This window comes from Rhinoderma darwinii, chromosome 2, assembly GCF_050947455.1.
Source record: "Rhinoderma darwinii isolate aRhiDar2 chromosome 2, aRhiDar2.hap1, whole genome shotgun sequence".
Taxonomy (NCBI): domain Eukaryota; kingdom Metazoa; phylum Chordata; class Amphibia; order Anura; family Rhinodermatidae; genus Rhinoderma; species Rhinoderma darwinii.
This window is the reverse complement of record NC_134688.1, coordinates 30285024-30306155: the sequence shown is the minus strand read 5'-3', so window position 1 is coordinate 30306155 and position 21132 is coordinate 30285024. Positions and strand designations below refer to the sequence as shown.

The window sequence follows — 21132 nt, the reverse complement described above, 5'->3', positions numbered from 1 at the left end:
GGGTTTACCAGATGGGCCTGATGGGTCATTTAGATCCTGTTTCTTCCTTTTTCTCTTAGAAATGATTGGTCATGCTTCATATGCACCAACGTGTTACACATTTATATACCTGACCTTGCAGAAACAGTTTGAAGGTCCCAAAACACCACTGAGCAAAGTCATGAAATCAAAAATATGCCGGAAGAGCTAAACTGCTCATACATAAATGACCCCCTAGGGTGTGACTATATAGACATAACGTGCATGATGATTATTGATCACGTTTAATGTTTAGGCATACCCAAAATGTTGCTATTTGTTAGACACCATGCCCCATAGCTGCATTAAGTCTGAATAATGTGGTTTAAATTAGCATACCCAGTGCAGTCTATAATTTATCCAAGTAGAACATGTAAATTGACAGCTACAGTGAAGTGAGGAGCCATTAAGCAAGAAAACTTCAACAAGTTTCTTAGTGTTAATGCTAATTTACTGCTAAAACTTCAAATTGGTCTCTAGGTTCTTCTTTATGCAATGAAATGTTCTCCAAGGGGCAAACACAAACAGCAAATAACTATAAGTATGCCATGAAAAATAAATATTAACCTGCACTTAAAGGGACACTCCAGTAAATGGTATCATTGGTATTATTCATTTGGGATTATTTGTGACTCCATAAAGAATATTTTTTAGTAGTCACACAGTTGCCGAAGTCTATAGAAGCTGAAGCTAAACTAGTGCAGTAGGTAGACTGGGACCAGCAGGTGACACCAGTGACTTTCCATGCTATTATGGAGATTCAGTTACATTTATCCGAAGACTTGTAGATGAACATTTATGCACATACTAATGGTGGCACTGCCAGTCCAAGTGATGTGTAGAGGAAGATGGCAGCCCGGAGCCCGCAGTGGATATGGATTATGTTTAGCACTACATTGGGAGCACCTCATCATACTCACACAACACGGTATCATTGAAATCACTGGCTCTTCCTAATTAGTCATGTGTCACAAGCCAATTTGTTTTTGGATTAACCCTGAGGAATCTGCACTTACCAACTGGGATACGCGTGGGGCGGCAGGCTGCAGTACTTTTGCATCGAACCAGCACTTACTTATTTAAAGGGGTTGTCCCAACATTAAAAGTTATCTCCTAACCACAAGATAAGTGATAACATGCTGATCGGTGGGGGTCCGACCGCTGGGACCTCCACCGATCACGATAACGAGGGTCCCGTCTCTCCGAATGAATGGTGCGGCAGGTTGCGCATGCGCTCTGCTGCTTCATTCATTCTCTATGGCATTGCCAGATATAGCCGAGCGCTCTTTATTATTTAATTTTTATTGGGATGTTTTTCATTTTGTTGTATTTGAATGTTATATATCATATGTTATGAATTTTTGTTTTCTAGTTTATTTGCACATGTTGCACTTGATACTTTATACTTGAACAGATTTTTCTTTATACTTATGTTTGGTACTCACATATTATATAATAATCTTTCTTTTTTTGTTCTTAAAGGGTGATTAAACTTTCAAAAAGTTGCATGTCAAAAACTTTCATAGTGACATGTCAGAAATTTTGATCGATTGGGGTGTGAGCACTGAGACCCCCACCGATCGCTAAAACAAAGTGTCAGTAGTGCTTGGGTGAGCGCTGAGCCGCTTCATTTCTGATTGGATATCTCTGAAAGCCTAGCAATTGGTGTACGAGCTTAATAGAAAGTCTATGACCCTGTACACCAACTCCGCGGCTTTCCGAGAAAAGGCGATCAAAAACTAAACGGCTCAGCACTCACTCGAGCGCCTCTGCCGCTTCATTTTAGCGATCAATGGGGATCTCACTGCTCTGACCCCCACCGATGATCAAAACTTCTGAAATGTCACTATGATGTCAGAAGTTTTTTTTAAAGAATAATTACCCTTTAATATTAATAATTATTTTATTATCATACTCATCCAAACAAGGGTTCCAGCTTAAAAGGCCGCGTTATGGGATCGTACTGCAGCAGGACAATTTAATTTCAATTGTGTAGTGCCTGCTTATTTGTATTGTTTACAAGCCAAGTAGTTTTTGCACATTCATGACCAGCATGGTCTTCAAGCATTGGTGGGGTTACCATTTTATTGAACTAAACAAATATTATAAACATATCAAAAAGTTTTATTTTTCATTAAATGGAGCTTGAAGCGTTCCATACAATGATCATCCGGTAAAGTTCCTACTTATGACAGGGAATATTATTTGTTTTTTTTCTTTATTAAAAGGAATCTGTCAGCAGTTTTGAGTCATTTTTCAGTTTTTAGAAGCTAATTTCTTCAACTGACTTGTCATCTTTACTGTGTAGACTGGGACAGAATCAGTATAGGGTGGGTGATATAATGACAGCTCTACTGTACTGTTAGAGGCCTAGATAAGGCAGGATAGTAACACTAGACACACAGATAAGGCTCCGCTGTCACTCTTTGCTCTCTGGGGGAGGGGCTGTAGTTCTTCACTTCCTAGATACTACAATAATCTATAGTATTTGTCTGTCAATTATCTTTAATTTACTGCAGCTACCATAAAGCACACCCCCTACTCTGTGGTCCATACAAATAATACAGGAAGGAAGTGTGTGCCACAAAATATATCCGCTACCATTAATATTTTTAATAAATAAATACGTAGCTACAATATTTTAATAAAACAGATCAAACACATTCTCTTTTACAGACTTACATCTAATTATTGAAACTAAAATTAAAGGCTGTAACCAAGTCCGTCAGTTGGTTACAGCAGCTCCTGTGTGCCTCTGACACAAAATCTAACTTTAATACCGATCAAATCTAAGTAGTTGAAGAACGTAGATCTGATCGGTATTATGGTTAGATTGTGTAGCAGAGGCACACCAGTCAATCCAGATAACTGACGGACTTTGCTTACAGTGGCGTTCTGCAGCTTGTATAGTAGATGCATAGAAGCTGCAGCACTAACATGATTTTTTAAATTTATCTTTTAATAAAATATTAGAAAAATGTTTAGGATGCCAAAACACATATATGCATAAAAAAATAAAAAATACGAAGACAACTTCAAACAATTTATAGCCTTTAAATACATAAAATATTCACTTTAAAGGTATTTTCTGCTTTGGGCGATCCCTTTCCATTTAAGAAGACCACCAAAAGTAAGACAAGCACTAGAGGCCCTATTACACCGGCCAGTGCAGCGAGTGTCGATCAACGAGACATCGTTGATCGGCGCTCGTTTGATCCTGTCACAAGGAGCTATGGATGGCGATGAGCGGTCGTTACTCTGATCACTTGTCCCCATACATTATTAGAGGGAATGGAGCACCGGTCGCGCTTGTGTGCATGCGTGACCGGCGCTCTATTCATTTCTATGGAGCTGCTGGACACACAAGTCCCAAGCTTCTCATGTCCCTTGTTCTCCTTATCGCTGGGGGTCCCAGCGGTCAGACCCCCAGCGATCACACATGTATGTCCTGCCTTGTGGATAGGGGATACATGTATTTTGTGGGACAACCTCTTTATAGAACAAAAGGACACTTTAGATTAATTATTTCTAAGACTTTCTAAAAATAGACGTAAAATATACAAAAACAAACACTTTCACTTGATGAATTCTTATATGAACCAATAAAATCACATCTGCTTCTTTTATATCTGGAGATATCTCATTTTTAGTAAGACTGCCATTTGATTCATTAACTCTCCAGAAATATTGATGAATTGCAACTTCTACAAGTTTCTCCAATGAAGCAGTGAAAACAGCATCCAGTGCTCCCTCCGCGGGCTGCATCCAATGGGTGCGTGAAGGATTGTGCTGCATATTAACGCTTTCCACCAAGTCAGGCATCATATTGTAGATGATCAGATTCCCAAGTGGGAGGTTAAATTGCATGTCATTTTATTATGTTACAAAGTGATTCGGAAAACAGATGTGACACTTCTAATCATGACTGGAATCCCACACAGTTTCAAGATCCGATTTATAAGCGACTCATTTTCCTTTTAGAATTCTACATAAAAATGATAAATTCTGACAGCGTGTTTGAGATTCTGCAATTTATGATGAGTTCATGTCAGGTAACAATTTATTTTATATCATCTTCACTCCATACAAACGAGTAATTGAAACCTCGCTGGAACTCGGATTCACCTTAAAGACAGTCAGGAAGACAGGAAGATTTAAAGGGGCATTTTCCATCTCAGAGATTTATGACACATTCGCAGGATACCTCACCTATGAGAACCACCGGGTCCCCCGTTCTCACTAAGGCTATGTTCACACGTCTCATTTGCCACTGGACTAGCCATATGGTAATTCAATGGGGCGCATCTGTAGCTTTTCAAATCTGCAGCACGTTCATTATTTTGCGCTGATTTTTTCCGCTGCATGTGAATCCGGTCACATGCATTGAATGTGGAATGTCAACGGATTTGGTGGAATCCACTCTTAAATCCTCAGCAAATCTGACAAAAACTCTATTCAGAAGATGCATTGGAAGTGGAATTTCAGCGAATCCGGAGGGATCCGTGGCTAAATTCTCATCATATTCTGAACGTGTAAGCATGGCCTAAGGAGGTGACTGCAACCAGCCGCAGACGTAATGGAGAGGGGGCCATACATGTGTGCTGCTCTCTCCGTTCATGTCTATGGATGCTAAGAAAGCCTGCCCTGCTCTTTCCGTAACTCTCATAGACTGGAATTGAAAAGAGAGTGGTGCATGTGCAGGGAGGCAGCTGCATCGAGCCGCAGCGAAGAACTGGCCAGGCATGTGTGCAGGTCTTTGTATTCAAGTTTATGAGAGTTCTGGAAACAGCTGAGCCTTCCCTGCTATTTATGTAACCCCATAGACTTGAATGGAGAGAGAAGAGCACAAGTGCAATCACCTCTCCATTACGTCTGCGGTTTAATGTGAAGCACAGAGGTAGGACCCCCCCCCCCCTATGAAACAATTATGTTTGAGAAAACTCCTTTACGGCAGTGCTTCCAAGAAAATGTATTGAAATAGAACTTAGTGCTTGAATTGTATACTTTCTGCCAATTTCATTATTCTGCGGGACCAAACTCATTTAAAAGTGGCTACACATGTTTTATTGCATTGTCATTTCTGTATAGTCAAATATTAAATGGAAATTAACATGCACAATAATCCAGTTCTTTTTTAGTTTTTTCATCGGTGCATTCCTAGAGCCATAACTTTTTTATTTTTTCGACGATGTAGCCATATGTGGGCTTGCTTTTTGCTGAACGAGATTTAGTTTAGTATAACATTAATGGCCTATCCTTAGAAAGCTCAATCCGGAAAACCTCCGGAACCTTCACCAATCAAACATTGATGGCTCATCTTCAGTATAGCCCATCGATGTTATTGCCCTGAACATAAGTACCACTTTTGAAGAAAAGCAATTGACATGGATAAATTGAGGTGTCAATACTGCCGTCCACCTAAAGCATACAAATCAAACTTTACTAGAAAGCTTTGTATAAAAGTAGTACAAAATATAACTCTGAAAATTGAGATGTGATTGCAGTTACGGTACATTTCCTAAGTCACTGGGGGCGAAGAAGCGGAGATATAGGGCGATGTTTTAGAGGGCCATAACACCGGAGACTTGGTGGTCACCAGTGAATTTTTTTTACCATGACTAACGGAATAACTCTACAGGGTTATTGAATAAAATCAGTGGCCAAAAGCTCTCCATGAGGACAATGTCAAGTAAGACCTCACATCTCAATTTCCTGAGCCTCTGCCCCGGTGCATGGGAGATGTAAGAAACGTGGCTTATCTTCATTCTCACGTGAGTTTAGCGTGGAAAATATGCATATATTATAAGGCCAGTTTGACACAGGCATAATATGGGTATATTTTTGTGGCAGTATTACAGCCACAAGTCCCGCCATCACCGCGAGTCTACTGACCTGAGCAAACAACGTCAATCCATCAGACCCGGTCTCGCTGAGACTTGAGTCTGTAATATGATCGAGAAAAATGCACCTGTGTGAAGCCGGCCTAAGCCTGAGTATGATAGCAAGATAAGACATTGTCTTGGGTTGGATGGTGCCCTGTGCAATACTTTCTATTAAGAACCCCTATATGTGTACCTTATAGTGCCCAAATAATACATTGATGCTGGGTACAAATAACCATATCATACAGTACCCAAATAACATTGCTGTAAAGTGCCCAAATAACATTGCTGTAAAGTGCCCAAATAACAAAACCAGATAAATGCCTAAATAGCATTGTCCTACCAATAAACAAGGGAATATACCTGGATCCATGCCATAGCTTTTGTTTAAGCACCAAGTGGGGGATCAGAGGTGCAAGCTCCAGGTTCCCATACCATTAGGGCCAGTGGCACTCCCTTCAATAGTGACAAGTTTTGCAGCTGCACAGGTGGCACACTCGTAAGGCCAGCCATGGTAAGGGTGGAGTAAGGGTGGTAGTGGGTTAGTATGTACCCCAAATACTTAGGTAAGTATGCCCCAAAATAGTAGCACAGTTGACTTGTTCAGTGTACTTATTAATAAACAGGTGCCATCTGATGCAGCAAATGAATTACATATATTTAGATATGAAAGCTAGATTTGTTGGCTGGTTTTGACATTTCTCCTCCCTTAGAGGGTTTAATAAAAGCAGAACGTGACTCTCCAAAAAGAGCAGAGAAAACATTCCCAGCTGCTAAATTAAAACCCATTAATGCTTTTCTACCAGGCAGATGTGGTATGTTGTGCAAACATTTCCTCTGTAAATGTTGTTTATTTGCATAATTATCGTCCGTTTTAACTCCATAAATTAATTTACTCACTATATTAGTCCACTCTACACGGCCAAAAGTACGTCACATCGATATGCATACTCCTTTGGTCTCCAACGGGTTAATGGAGCCCTATGGACACGTTTATTGCTTTAGTGACGTATACGATAAACGTAGGGCACAAACGTGATGGCAAGGGGGCCTAACTGGCAAGGCCTACAACTGGATTTTGGGATAAATGTATCCTTCCCTCAACAATCAACATTAATCCCCTGAGGACCTGAACAATTTTTTGATTTTTCCTCTATGCATTCCGGCGGCATTTTTTGGGACATATATATTAGCGTTTAATTTATATACATTTTTACTTTGGCAAAAATAAAGCAATTCCACTACAGTTTTTTATTTTTATGGCATACGCCGTTCATCCTCAATGATTCTCTAAATTTATCGTGCAGGTTGTTACGGTTATGAAGATACCGAAAAATCTGTATCTTATTTTATGTTTAAGGACATAATATGGTTTATTTATAGTAAAAAGTGAGCGTTTATTTTTTTTTAAAGGGGATTTTTAATTTTGACTTTTATTTTTTAACTATGATGTACTGTCAAATATCTTTATGCCAGTACAATAGCCTGTGCATTAATAGTAAACAAAACATTTTTAGGACATACCTAACTATGCAGAAAAAGAGAAACTTGATCCAGCGCTGGGTTTAAAAGGAAGTAATATTCCAACTTTATTCCAAATATATTGAAAAGTCCATATACATAGGGGTGGATGCATCAGATAGCAGGCCTACGCGTTTCAGACAAATCGCTTGTCCTTACTCATGGCATGTTGCATGCAACCCAGCGCTGGATCAAGTTTCTCTTTTTCTGCTTTGATCTTCATAGTGTGCCGCCACGAGTATCCGTGCGCTGTCCGAGCTCGGACATAGGATCGGTGAGCTGGAGGTTTCCTCCCCCATTTACTTATACCTAACTATGCCCTAAAAATGGAATATGCTCACACAGCCCTGAGGTCCTTCAATTGTCTGCCCATGCCAGGTAAGGGCTTTGATCAAACGATCAAAGAGAGGTCCCCTCTCATTCTCTCCGCTCCCTTTAAATGCCGAAATCAATATTATTTATGGCATACAAAGGGTTAAATGGCGGAGATCAGAAAAATCTCTACAGCCGTTGCTCCCCACCCTGATCGTGCTAGCTCTGTTACTATGCTTTTAATGATGTGGCATACTCGTCATGAGCTTGTATTAGAAGAGTACTAGGCATGACCATGTCTTACATGATCACTTGATTTCAATGTAGGTTTAGTGTAATACCACATTTTCCCTGCAGTCTTGCTCATCACCGGAGGTCCCAGTCCTGATGGGACAACATCTTTGAAATTTCCATTCACTTAAATTAAGGGACCGCATCCAAACCATCAAATACTACCCAGATGACTTGACAGTTGGCGCTATGCATTCAGGTACGAAGAGTAAACCATTACTCCAGGGAACCATTACAGCTCTCCAGGCAGACCATGGCATTGTGCGTGGTGATATCTGGCACAGCAATAAAAATCCCATCCATGAAGGTGCTAGTGAGCTATTTTATGCTACACTTGTGTCATTATGGGAACCCTTGGGACTCTGCCTCAAAATAATAACACTTGCCAGGGCAGTTTTAGCATTGGACTGACTAGTTGAAAAGGTGACATCCTATGACAGTGTCACATTGAAATGTTTGTCTAGGGAGATTATTTGGCCTTATGTCTAGTAAGTTAGTATGAAGAAGAGAAATACTATCTTTCTTTATTTTTTTTTATGATGTAGCCATATTTTTTTTTAATTTCTAAAAACTTCCGTTGGGGTGGCCATATTAGAGCCACACACTTCCTACCTATGTTTTCTGGATAGGTAGTGTAGTAGGATGTGTGTATTTTATGGCAGATGCAATGAAAAAGTGTTAATGGACGGAAAAGTGTCCATAGATAAATACAGTCTCCAGGAAGAGCTGAAGTACAGCCCTTCCGCCAGAAATCATAGAATGACAATGGAGCCCTATACAGAGCCTTATCTGTATATAGTGTTACTATCCTGCTTTATGTTATGCCTCTCATAGTACAAAATGGCCGTTATCTATCAGCCCTTTGATGATGATGAGATGACTCTGCTGACCATATCTGAATCTATACAGCAAAGCATAGCAGTGAGCTGCATACAACAACCCGTGTAAAAATAGAACTATTTTTTTTTATATATGGATAGTCACAAAAAAGAAGATTTATAATATAAACCTGATTTCTATGATACATTTTCTGATGATACATTCCCTTTATCTCATCAGGCTCTGTGTCTGGTACACTATTGTAATCACCATCTGCCGATCAGCATCCACATGGCACAAATCCTATAAATGTCAATCATTATTATCACAGCCATTAATTTATAAATATCCAGCATATTTTCCAGTCCAGGTACAGTTGGGGCCATAATTACCCAAGCTGTAAAGATAAAGAGCTGTTCTAGTTGCATATGTGAGTGTCATGATTGGTTCGGGCTCCTTTGCTGAAGACTGCAAACAGAGGCTTGTAAAATGAAATATATGCAGAGGTAACACTTATTTTTTATGACCTGCACCACATGGAGCTCGATGAATATTCATGAATACGACCATCTTAGTTATTTGCATCTGTCTAAATATGTATGCTGTATTTGCATATTTATTGCACCCCGACTGTTGATGGCTTATATAAATGATTAATAGTAATGATATAAGGAGCAATTTGACTATGACCTTAGTCATAAAGTCACGAGACTATGTGTTGTCTCTCTGCATAAGGAAGGGGGAGACCTCCCTGGGTGTTGCATATACTATATATAGTAATGTACATCTAATGTATGTTTAGTCAATCACTAATTTAGTCATTCAGTTCATTTAAATGGCAATGTAGAACATACTGGTTGGCAATGTAGAACATACTGGTTGGCACTGTTGACTGGCTCTGAGCCCATGGAAAGGAACCACGGATGTACATACCATAGAGACAGACCATGTGGCTGCTATTGGGCTCTTGGAGAGGGAAGCCTAACTCTGGTTGGCCCGTCCAGTTTATTACCGGGTGGTGAGAACAGAGGAATTGCATTCTTAGCAAACAACGGGGTGGGGAATGGCCCAGGAGTCATGGAAAGAGGATGGAGGGGGAAACAAACACCAGCCTCTTCTGTCCTGAGTGGCAAAAATTAATAACTATGAGATGTCAGAAGTTTGTCAAACGTTTAGTTATTAAGCACTATAATGCGGTCCTATCTAATCTGTCTGTCTGTCTGTCTGTCTGTCTGTCTATCTCGTTCTTTATGAGTCCAGCATTGGTCAGTAAATACACTTTGTTATCACTCTGTCCATTATATAAAGAATTGGTTTAGTTGTGGTTGTTGTTTTGTTCACAGTTATCTATTGTTCTCACTTTTATCATTTCTGTTCCACAACAAAAAAATGGATGGCAAAAGAGTGTTGAATCTTCCTGCGAGCCCTACAGTTTGCTGCCTTTAGAGATCTGACCCCGCTGCCGACTACACATTGTGTTTCCACTCTCCGTTCCATTCAGATGATGCTGTTTTTGTGAAGGGCACTCGTACTTACATAAAAGGAAGAAACTGGGGTAGGGGTGGCAGAGTTGAATCTTTATTGAATTCGAAGCTGCTGGAATACTCGTCCTATAGTTAGATTGACCTGAAGAAAGGCAATGACATCCCCAGTAAAACATTCGGCAATTATGTCTATGTCTGAGAAGGGGAAAATAAATTGCATATTGACTTTTGTAATAGCAATTAAGATTCCTCCCCGGATCCCTTATTCTGCATCCATTTCACCGATGTATGTAAATGTTATATGCATCCCATATGGTTATTGCTATTATCTCTAACTTCCAGAAGAGGTTAGTGCCTGCAGGATGAAGCATGGAAGTAATCACCCGTAACAGTATGTCAAAGCCGGCAAGATGCAGAGCTGGAGCCGTCTTACAATACCGGCTACGTTAACAGCGCACATGACATCGTGTTGCATTAAGAGATTCAGGATTTGATCTGATAACATTAAATACAAACACGTTTTTAAATTGCTAATTGAAGATTTTTAGGCCCTGTTCACATGGCGCCTAAAATGCATTGAAACACGCATCAAAAACACATGATTTAAGCTTCCTATTGTCATCAAGGGGAAAGCGCAAGGTTAGTGCATACGATTTTTTTTTTTGCGCATCCCTTAAAAAAAAATAAGCGCCAGGGCAGTACGCCAAATTCCCATAGTTAATGGGAGTCCTAATTACACGCAAAAAAGCGCCAAAAGCGCGCCCAAAAAAACATGACAAAAATGCGTCAAAAACGCCTGTATTTTAAAAAGCACTTTACAAAAATGCTAGCGTTTCTGACATGGTTGCACACTTTTTTTTTTTTACCACCGCGTGAACAAGGCTTTACATATTTTTTTTACATTATTTAAAATGCCCATTGATTGTATAGATCCAACGGATTGCAACAGATTGCAACAGATCATAACAAGTCGCTTATATTCATCATGGATACAGTAAAAATGAAAGGCATGATGCCAATGTGAATAAAGGCTTAGGGAGAGATTTGTGCAATGACCACAACCCTGCGCCATACATCTATATACTCACCTCATCGCTTCTCTTCTGCCCTCCAGGTCCCCTCATGCTCCCTCAGCTATGACTCATGTCATCAATGCTGCGTCACATACAACATCCTAACACTTCCCAGCTTCCGTACATTGTATGAGCCGAAACACGCTGAAGGAGCCTGAGGGGATCCAAATGGAAGAAGAGCAGCGTTGAGAATACAGTTTTTTTTATTTTTTATTGTCCAATGGGAGTGTAGCCCGATTGCGGGGTCCAGGTACGGGGTCACACCCCACAGGGGGAAATCTACACCAGCCTGAAGCTGAAATCCGCTATAACTTACACAAGTTTTCTGGTATAAATTATAATAAATTTGTCGGGCCGCTTTGTTCCTACCCCCTTTTGGAAAGCCACAGCCCATTTATTCAAAAAAGCGAAGGCAGGGTAAAAAGGCCAAAAGTTAAAACTTTTTTTAAGGCCTTTTTGCGACCTTTCTACGCCGGAAAACTGGTCTAGAAAAGTTAATAAATTCCTCCCTTGACTTTTTTCACATTAAATTTATCGTTTCCATTGACGTATATGTCGGGAATTTCTTCTTACATAAAGTAAATGTCCGACAGACTCATAGAACCCTATGGGGCCGACATATGCCAAACCCCAAAAAAGTATGCTATGTGCTATATATTTTTTACTATACTATCGCGCATATAGCATTTCCCAAAGTACAGTTTATGTCAAACGAAACCTTAAAGCAAATGTGAATAGAGCCTAAAAGGTGGCTATATACCTTAGATAGCTGTAGCCGGAAGAGCTATTTCTCCTGAACCCCCCACCCCACCCCCATACTCATGAATTTTGGCCGAGCGTGCATGTGTTCTCAATGGGGAGAGGGAAATAAACCACTGCCAGACTCGACTAGCATCAGCTTCTCTCCTGTGAGAACAAAGGATCAGTCATGTTAAAATCCAACATGCTCGATCCTTCTTTTCTCTGCTATCTGCCATCAGGGAAGGTTTGAAACACCTCCATACACATTTGTGATGGATGCCTGGTCTAGCCGAAATCGCCGGGTTCGGCTGACGTTTATCCAATGTGTATGGGCACCTTTAGTGGCGCTGAATGACTTCAGACTCGAGACAAATTGCATCAGCATATCAACAAGGTTTTGGAGCAATTGATGGGACATGAGAAAAGAAGCCATCTGTAAAGAATGTGAGAACCCATAGAAAAATTATCTAAGATGGAATGTTGGGATGGGCTTTTATAAATGAAGCCTTATTCCAACTTCCTACCAGACCATACCCATTATTTGTGTATTATCAAATAAATTGTCTGATCTGGTTAACCTAATGTAGACTGAAATGACGCTATCAGCCGGCAGTGCTAAATAGAAAGCAGAAGAAATAATAAAAAGAAGGGAACACAACGTCTGGCTGCAGTTGGAACTCAGCAGCTTCTTCATTAGACACTTTGGGGGCCATTAGTGTACAGATAATATGGTCAATTCAACAGATACCAACTAGATGGAGCTATAATCTGAGCATTCATGGTGATAAAAATGACCATAGGCAACCTGAGAATAGAGGAAGGCTGAAAAAATGTCAATTTACGGTATCGGCGCCAGGTACGTAGGAAAGGATGACACTTGGAGATGATTTTCTTGAAAAGGTTTACTTTATTAAAATGACAACGCGTTTCTGGACCGAACTGCTCCCTTCATCAGGTCTATACTTCCTCTATTCTCAACTTGATACCCGCAAGGAGGATTCGTCCTCCCAGGGATCGCAGTGTTGTGGCAGCCGGCTTACACACGGAATGATACAAAACCTCGGAGGAGCGCCGTTTCGTTATAGCTTCTTCAAACCTCGTATGTGCATAGGCAATATGGGATTCCATCTCACCTGTAACATTTTCTCCGTTTTGGTGGACTTTCTTATGCAAAATAGCTCTCCTTTAGAAGAAAGAAAACCGTCTATCTAGTGCCACAGTTAGTCACCTATAAGAGCTACATTGCTTACTTTTCCCAAAGAGCAGTGCTGGAAAAGATCCCTACTGTCTGGATCGTTGAAAGGAAATTCAGTTCCTTTTATGGTGGACTTTCTTCAAACCAGTAACGTAGCATAAGTAATATTAAGGGTATCAGTAGCTTTTTGACCATTCCATGGCCACCTTTAGGACGAGAGTAAATACTTTGAATAAATAAAAAAATATTTGCCCTTTATTAACAACTTAGATCAGGGTTATCTTTAAAGTTTATGAACTTTTTACTTCCTGCATATCCAAAGTCTCAAAAGACTTTGACTCCAGTTAAATTTTAGTTTATAGAGGGGCTTTTCCAGTTCAAGACCTTCATCTCATTTGCCAGAATGGAGAATGGTTAAGAAGAGAGTATCTCTTTCTGGAGGACCCAGCACATCTGTGCATTACACACATGGTCAACCGATTTAAATTGGAACTGTGTAATACTTTTTTTCGCCTGTGATGGAGCTGCAGGAAAATTGAGCACTTGTTTCCTCTACATCTGATCATTGGTGCTCTCAGCAGTGGAACACCCAATGACAAGCTTATCATCAGGGGACCCTTCTAACAAAATAGAATTGTACAAAGCGGACAACCTCTTTAAGTCTCAAGTATAAAAAGTTCAATTGCCCATATTTTGTCCATTCTTTCTCAATCCCACTGTTTTGCATAAGGATTTGAGGCCCTTCTAACTTATCTTTAGTCATGGAACTTCAGGGATTCTGAACGATAAGAAACATAATTAAAGGGAATTCCCAATTCCCCTATTGCGATTAAAAAATGGAGTCCTACATATTGTAAAGCAAATATGGAAGATTTCTCTAGGAATGTTTTGTTGTACCTGAAAAAGAAAAATGGTCTGAGCAGGGTCAAACCCATAGACCAGTGTTTCCAAAGCTTGCATCAAGTTATTGATCATTTTAATATGAAATATGTGACCAAGATCTGATTGATTTTACCTGCTTCACTAGTCCTGATGACTCGGGATGGTATGCTGGGATCTCCGGTGCCAATGCTATTAGTGGCTACAACTCGAAACTCATATTCCACCCAGGGGTTCAGATCGACTGCCATGGCTGATTCCATGTCTCCACTAATAGTGTCAGGAACTGTAAAATTATAGAGACATCAGAAAATTATACAATATACAAAGTAACTCACATTCTCACGACTCCAGACACAAATCGTTCTCTTTGTAACTATTTTCTATTATGTCCCACATTATATGAATAAACATTTCCATTCCGTATTAATTGTTTAAATATCATATCGGCCATTGGTCATCACCAGTGATAAATAGAAAATTCTGATTTCCTGGGGTGTGGGGGATTAGCAGGTTTGTCCACCTGTCACCCCCAGAGCATGCTTATAGCATAGAAACATAAGATAGCTACATAGCCAATAAGGTTGAAATATAGACATAGGTCCAACAAGTTCAACCAAATCCGAATATGTACATGCTTACTTTGACCCATATCCAAAAAGGATGGTCCCCTTTGACAATTCCATAGAGATAAGCAGTACCAATCTGGCAGCTGCTTATCCCCTCATTCTGGTCACAGTAGGGACAGTAGATGGCTTTAAAAAAGGCTTAGATAATTTCCTAGAACAAAAAAATATTAGCTCCGATGTGTAGAAATTTTTCCCTTCCCTTTTCCCATCCCTTGGTTGAACTTGATGGACATGTATCTTTTTTCAGCCGTACTAACTATGTAACTATGTAACGATGGCAATAAACATGCATGCTCCATCACCAGATTTCTTCTAACAACCCCTAGCAAATAAATACAATAAAATATCAATAAAATGTGCATAATTATCTCTTCTACCACATATTAAAATCTGTATATTGTTGGCAGTACTCTTCCAATTTCCATGCCTTGTTCTGGGATGGTTTAGTAAGGCCTGGTAAGAACTGGGTGGTGGAGTCCCCTAAGTGTTAGAGGACTCTGGGAATTTTCCACTTTTGCCTTTCCTTTGCACTGGACATAGCTATGAAAATTAAAAGTGAAGTTAAGCCATGCCCTGGTACCGGAAGGGGTTCAAAAGCCTCTCCACAATATTAAAAAAAAAACAGTAATATTTTAAAGAGGCAGTGCAGGGATAATGGGGTTTCAGTATAAGAGTTTTCTTACTAAAATATTTTACATTTATCTATAATAAGTGTGATTTTATTGTCATGAGGAAAACTGAGAACTTTGCCTCAGGCGGCAACCATGCCCACGAAGGGCAGCATTTTGGCACATATATATTCTCATCCTTGCTCTCTCTCCAGCCAAAGAGGAGGGGGTGCTATTTTAGTCCTTGCCTAGAACCATCTTTGGCTTTGTACATTATCATTGGGCGACTCCAGAGCTTCGAGCTATGCAGATGCAGGGAGTAAAACAAAACAAAAAAGAAAAAAACAGTTCCAACACTTAAAGCTTTTCAAAAAGTGAGAACAAGTATTACAAATATATTCATGAAAACATTCCCAACCTGTAAAATATGCCTTTAATATAGGAAGCCATAAAGAGCTGAGTAAAGCTTAGCAGGGGCAAGTAGCGAGGTGCTTTTAATACATTTTGTTTTTATACAAAATGTTATTACATTTCAGACAGATTATATTAGTTTTAGCAATAAAAGTGAGAAAGCGCTGCAGTCATTTTACTATTCTGTTATTTATAAAAAGCCTTTCGGGTTCCACGAACCTAACATTATTCCTTTTCTTTAAGAACTTGATGGCTGGAGGCATTTGGGCTTGTGATCCAATTTTGAAAGTGTTGATACATAGGCAATTTACTGCTTCAGGTAGCGATAAAAAGTACGCTTGAGATCAAGAACTTTACCCTTCACTGTAAACATTGTCCAAGCAGCACAGCAACAAATATTTCACAGCTTTGGAAAAAAAATCTGTGCTAGTGATTTGCTTACTTACACAAAAATATAATAGGTGTACAAGTCGGGAAGCCAAAGTCACTTCTCAGATCGCAGCTATTTGCATTGGATTATAGTGTAAGCTTATAACTCAGGAAAATATGGAATCAGTGTAATATATTATATTCCACCAATGAGGTATCATTTCCACTTTTATATTTAGTCATATCTGGGTAAGCACAAAAATAATTGGTCCCTCCTTACAGTAGACGAATAGTAGTCATCGTGTTGAAAAGGTATTCCAACCATTGACGTTCATGGTGTATCTGTAGGATATATCATAAGTGTCTGATAGTTGGAGATTCCACTTATGGGGAGAATAGAGGTCCCGTGACCCCCGTTGTGTCAAGCAAACTGCCCAAATGGTACAAAAATAGGAGAAAGAAGGAGAGAGAAGGTCGAGCGGGAGCTACAGAAACCACTGAGCCAGTGTGCACAAGACCCCAGTCTTTCGAAGGTAAGAGTCCCAGAGGTGGGACACCAATTTATCAAACATCTATGATGTATTTAATAGATGCCCTTTCAATTCCAATATTCGGAATACCCCCTTAAGCTTGCATCAGATGAATTCATTAAAAGCAGTAGTCATTGATTTTAGTGGGCCCCCTGCAATGCGTCATTTCCTCTACAGAAGCACTGACAAATTGGTTGCCCCAGTGATGTAAGCCAATCATGGGTGGCCACTGCAGAAATCCCCCCTTTTACTCCGGGGATCCCACAAACTAAAAATGAAATAACCCATCTCAAATATAATGAAATTGTATTTTTACATCTATATTGATTGCTGGTTTGATTTTAAACCTTCATGAAATTGACCACATATGCCATTGCGTGGGTGAGTCTTAACGTGCTGGTGTCATGAGACAGACCCATTTTAAAGGAGTTTTCTGGGTCTATAATATTGATGGATTATCCTTAGGATTGGCTATCAATGTCAGTTAGGTGGGGGTCCGACTCCGGGCACCTTTGCCGATCAACTGACTGAAGGTACCCTTCATTGTTAACTAGGCACAGCGCCATACATTTGTTAGTGGATGTTATTGGTATAGCACTTGAATGGGACTGAACTGCAATATCATGTACAGCTACTACCAAATGTATGGTGCTGAGTCTGATAACCAATAAAAGCACTTTAGCCCCCTCCATCAATCCCCCATCTAAAGGATAGGCCATCAATGTCGGATCGGTGAGGGTCCATCTCTGGCCTATCAACTGATTTAAGGTAGCCTTCACTGTTAACTAGGTTTAGCACTATACATTTAGTAGTGGCTGTGTCTTGTATTGCACTTAAATGGGACTGAGCTGCAGTGACCTGCAATACCACGTACAGCCACTACCAAATGTATGGTGATCTGCCTGATAACAAATTAAAGTGCTACAGCCACTTCAGTCAGTCCCCCATCCAAAGGATAGGCCATCAATGTCCGATCGTTAGGGGTCCAACTCCAGACACCCTTGCCAATCAGCTGACTGAGGGTAACCTTCATTGTTTACTAGCCACAGCGCTGTACATTTGGTAGTGGCTGTGTCTGGTATTGCACTTGAATGAGACTTACCTGCAGTAAGCTGCAATACCAGGAACAGCCTCTACCAAATGTATGGCGCTGTGCCTGATAAACAATGAAGGTGTTAAGGCCCTTTTAATCAGACCTACTCCAAAAGGATAGGCCATCAATATTGTAGGATACTCCATTAAGACAGTAAAGAGGGGGAGGAGCCTCTTGGTGACCGGACGACAGAAAAATAAGCTAATATGGTTGCCAATAGTCTAGAGCAAAATATTTGAGTTTTCAAGAAAAAGAGTGCACACAATTGCTGGACATAAGGGTTTAGGAGCACAGATCCATTTTCATTTTTGGCTGCAGATACACTTTACATTTTGAGCTTGATTTCCACATCACTCACACCTTAGAAGTAACAGTAAAATAGATGTGTGGTTTATGTAGGTCAGGCTGTCGAGCTAAAACTTCTCATAATGAATCTAGGCATACTGATGCTTCCAGAGATAAAAGACATCTTAAAGTTTGGACTTTGACTTCACAATGTTTTCTGGCCGCAGAAGTCTGGTCATGTAACACTTGAGCAGCACAAAGACAACTGCACCTGTTAAGAGTCAATTATTACTATTATAGAGTCACATGCTAAGAGTAGCACGATGATCATGTGACATTTCTAGCACATTTTTTAAGCGCAAAATTGGATGTTGTTGAATTGTAGTCATGGTATCCCTTATGTGAGGTTTGGGTGGATTTATTTTTATTATATATTTTTAATCCAGTTTGTTCACTTAAAGGGGACCAGTCATATGGTACATGTTGTCCAAACTATAGGCAGCACGTAAAAGGGCAAAAGGAGCTGAGCAGATTGATATATAGCCTTGAGGGAAAACATTTAGGCCTTATTCACACGGAATTATGTAATTCAATGGGGCCGTTCACAAGTCCGTTGTTTCAACGCAAAAATGTAAAACAGTTAAATAAAGCTTATGGGGAAAACCCCCCCAAAAAAAGTCAAAATAAAATAAAAATAAAAATTCTGTAAAAAGTGGAAAAAGGGTAAAAAAAACCAAAAACAAACACATAAATGGTATCACTGTAGGGACTTGAATGATGCAATTAACACATTAATTAAAGCGGCGTCTAAAAACAACACAAAAAGCAAGAGCAAAATAAAAAAAAATTCCATTCCCCCCCAAAAAATAAAATAAAAGTTAATCAATAAGTCCCATGTACCCCAAAATAGTACCAATGAAAGCTACACCTTGTCCCGCAAAAACCGAGCCCACACACGGCTACATCGACGGAAAAATAAAAAAGTTTCGGCTCTTGGCATGCGGCGATACAAAAACAAGTAATTTAAAGAAAAAAAAAGGGATTTTATTGTACAAACGTAGGAAAACATATAAAATCTTTACATATTTGGTATCCCCGTAATCGTGCCGACTCATAGCGTAAAGGTAACATGTTATTTATACCGCATAGTGAACAGCGTAAATTTAAAACGCAAAAAACAATGCTGTAATAGCTGTTTATTTTAAATTCCCCCCTAAAATAAAGTTATTAAAAGTTAATCAATATATCATATGCATCCAAAAATGGTGCAATTGAAAAATACAACTCGTCCCGGAAAAAACAAGCCCTTATACGGCTATGTCCATGGAAAAATAAAACAGTTATGACGCTTAGAATGCGACAGTGAAAAAACTAAATATAATCCTTTGTCATTAAGGCCAAACATGGCCTGGTCGTTAAGGGGTGAAGATTCTTTCTTGAGAAAACCTAATACCTTCTCTTTCATAAACAGTTCTTCTCTAATAAAGGGAATAAGTGCCTGTTAAAGGGGTTTTCCCACTACAGGACAACTGATGACCTATCCACCGTATAGGTCATCAGTCTATGATCGGTGCGGGTCCAACACCCGGACCCCACACTGATCAACTGTTCCGGCTGCCTCCAGGCACCGGACGTCCATGCCAGAAGCAGATGGCTCCTGTCACGGAATAGCGGCTGAGCTGCAGTCCCTCAGTTCATTTTCTATTCAAGTAAATATCGGACCCGCACCGATCCTGAACATTGAACCTGCACCGATCATATACTGATGACCTATCCTGTGGATAGGTCATCAGTTCTCTGGTAGTAGAAAACCCCTTTACCTCCTTTTTTTCTGTATTTTTAGACAATCTGCGTACAATTTTTTTGAGTTGACCTTCTGCTAATAATTTTCCAAATAAATTGTCAGCTTGTCAGAGTAGAGAATCTATTCTATGCCGCTATCCCAGTTCATCTTTCAAAGTTTTCTATAAATATGACTTGACCTACATTTACATTGGATGTCCATAGACAGATCAAGGTTTTCATGCCCCTCAATGGAAATGATGAAAGCAGAAAACCTTGAAGGTTTGGGATAGATGTCATTGTTATACATGTAACATCCTAATAATACTTATAATACTTATAATAAAGTGTGACTGCAAATTAGATATGGACTTTGCAATTTTTAGCTGGCGTCATCTAGCTCCAATTTGGGTAAGCATTTTGCTTTGCTTATCGTACCGTCAAGAAGCTTTATTCTAATGATACGTTAAAATTCCTTATATAATGATGCATGTCTACTTCTTAAAAAATAGCCATGCCAGCTCCATCTCTCTACATCCCTACAGGGGATTCTTGTTAACCATCTGCTATTGTATCCTATCAAAAGACGGGGAAGAATTGGAGCTGCAGATACTGTATGGAGGTTATGCAATTAATTTTCTTCTGGGCACTGGTAGTAAGCCTTGCTCGAGCAATTCATTCTCATTAGGTTAGCCACAAGATGAATAGAAGAAAAAAAACGAAAAAAAAAAACAAAACTTTTACTTGTGGCCTACTTCTATTTCTATTGGTAAAATCGGAGCCATGATGAAAAATTGATTTATAAAATAAATACTAATGAAAAATGGGTAAAGACGGAGTAAAGGACATGTGGGCAATTTTTTATTTATTAGTTAAAAATAATATGGCAGTGGCATGGTGTTTTAGGCTTGAATACCCCCCCCCCCCCCAGAATGGAAAACAAAACTGGTTAAAGGGAAACTCCACTGGAATATAACAATTCTCAGTAGTATGTCTATCATAGAGGCAGGGCAGATGACTGCTAGGGTGGGCAAGTGGTAGGAGATGCCCCACACTTAACTGCTTACCCTGCTTGCCTTGGCTCTGTAGCCGCTACTAGGTGAAGCTCACTACATACAAATGTATTCAGCTCCCATTGAGTTCAGTATTAGCTTTCAAAATAAATATGTTAACTCCCCCTAGTGGTGGGTGATGAAGGCAAAATTATATC

The 21132-nt window shown here is 39.7% G+C and overlaps 1 protein-coding gene across 3 annotated transcripts in view; it reads right to left on the bottom strand.

Moving 5' to 3' along the window:
• Nucleotides 1-21132, bottom strand: part of CNTN5 (contactin 5) — a 1298632-nt gene that overhangs the window by 65088 nt on the left and 1212412 nt on the right. For all 3 annotated transcript variants that reach the window (XM_075851517.1, XM_075851516.1, XM_075851518.1), the window contains one exon: nt 14352-14501. In XM_075851517.1, the coding sequence (XP_075707632.1) occupies nt 14352-14501 (150 nt within the window). The remainder of the gene's footprint in view (nt 1-14351; nt 14502-21132) is intronic.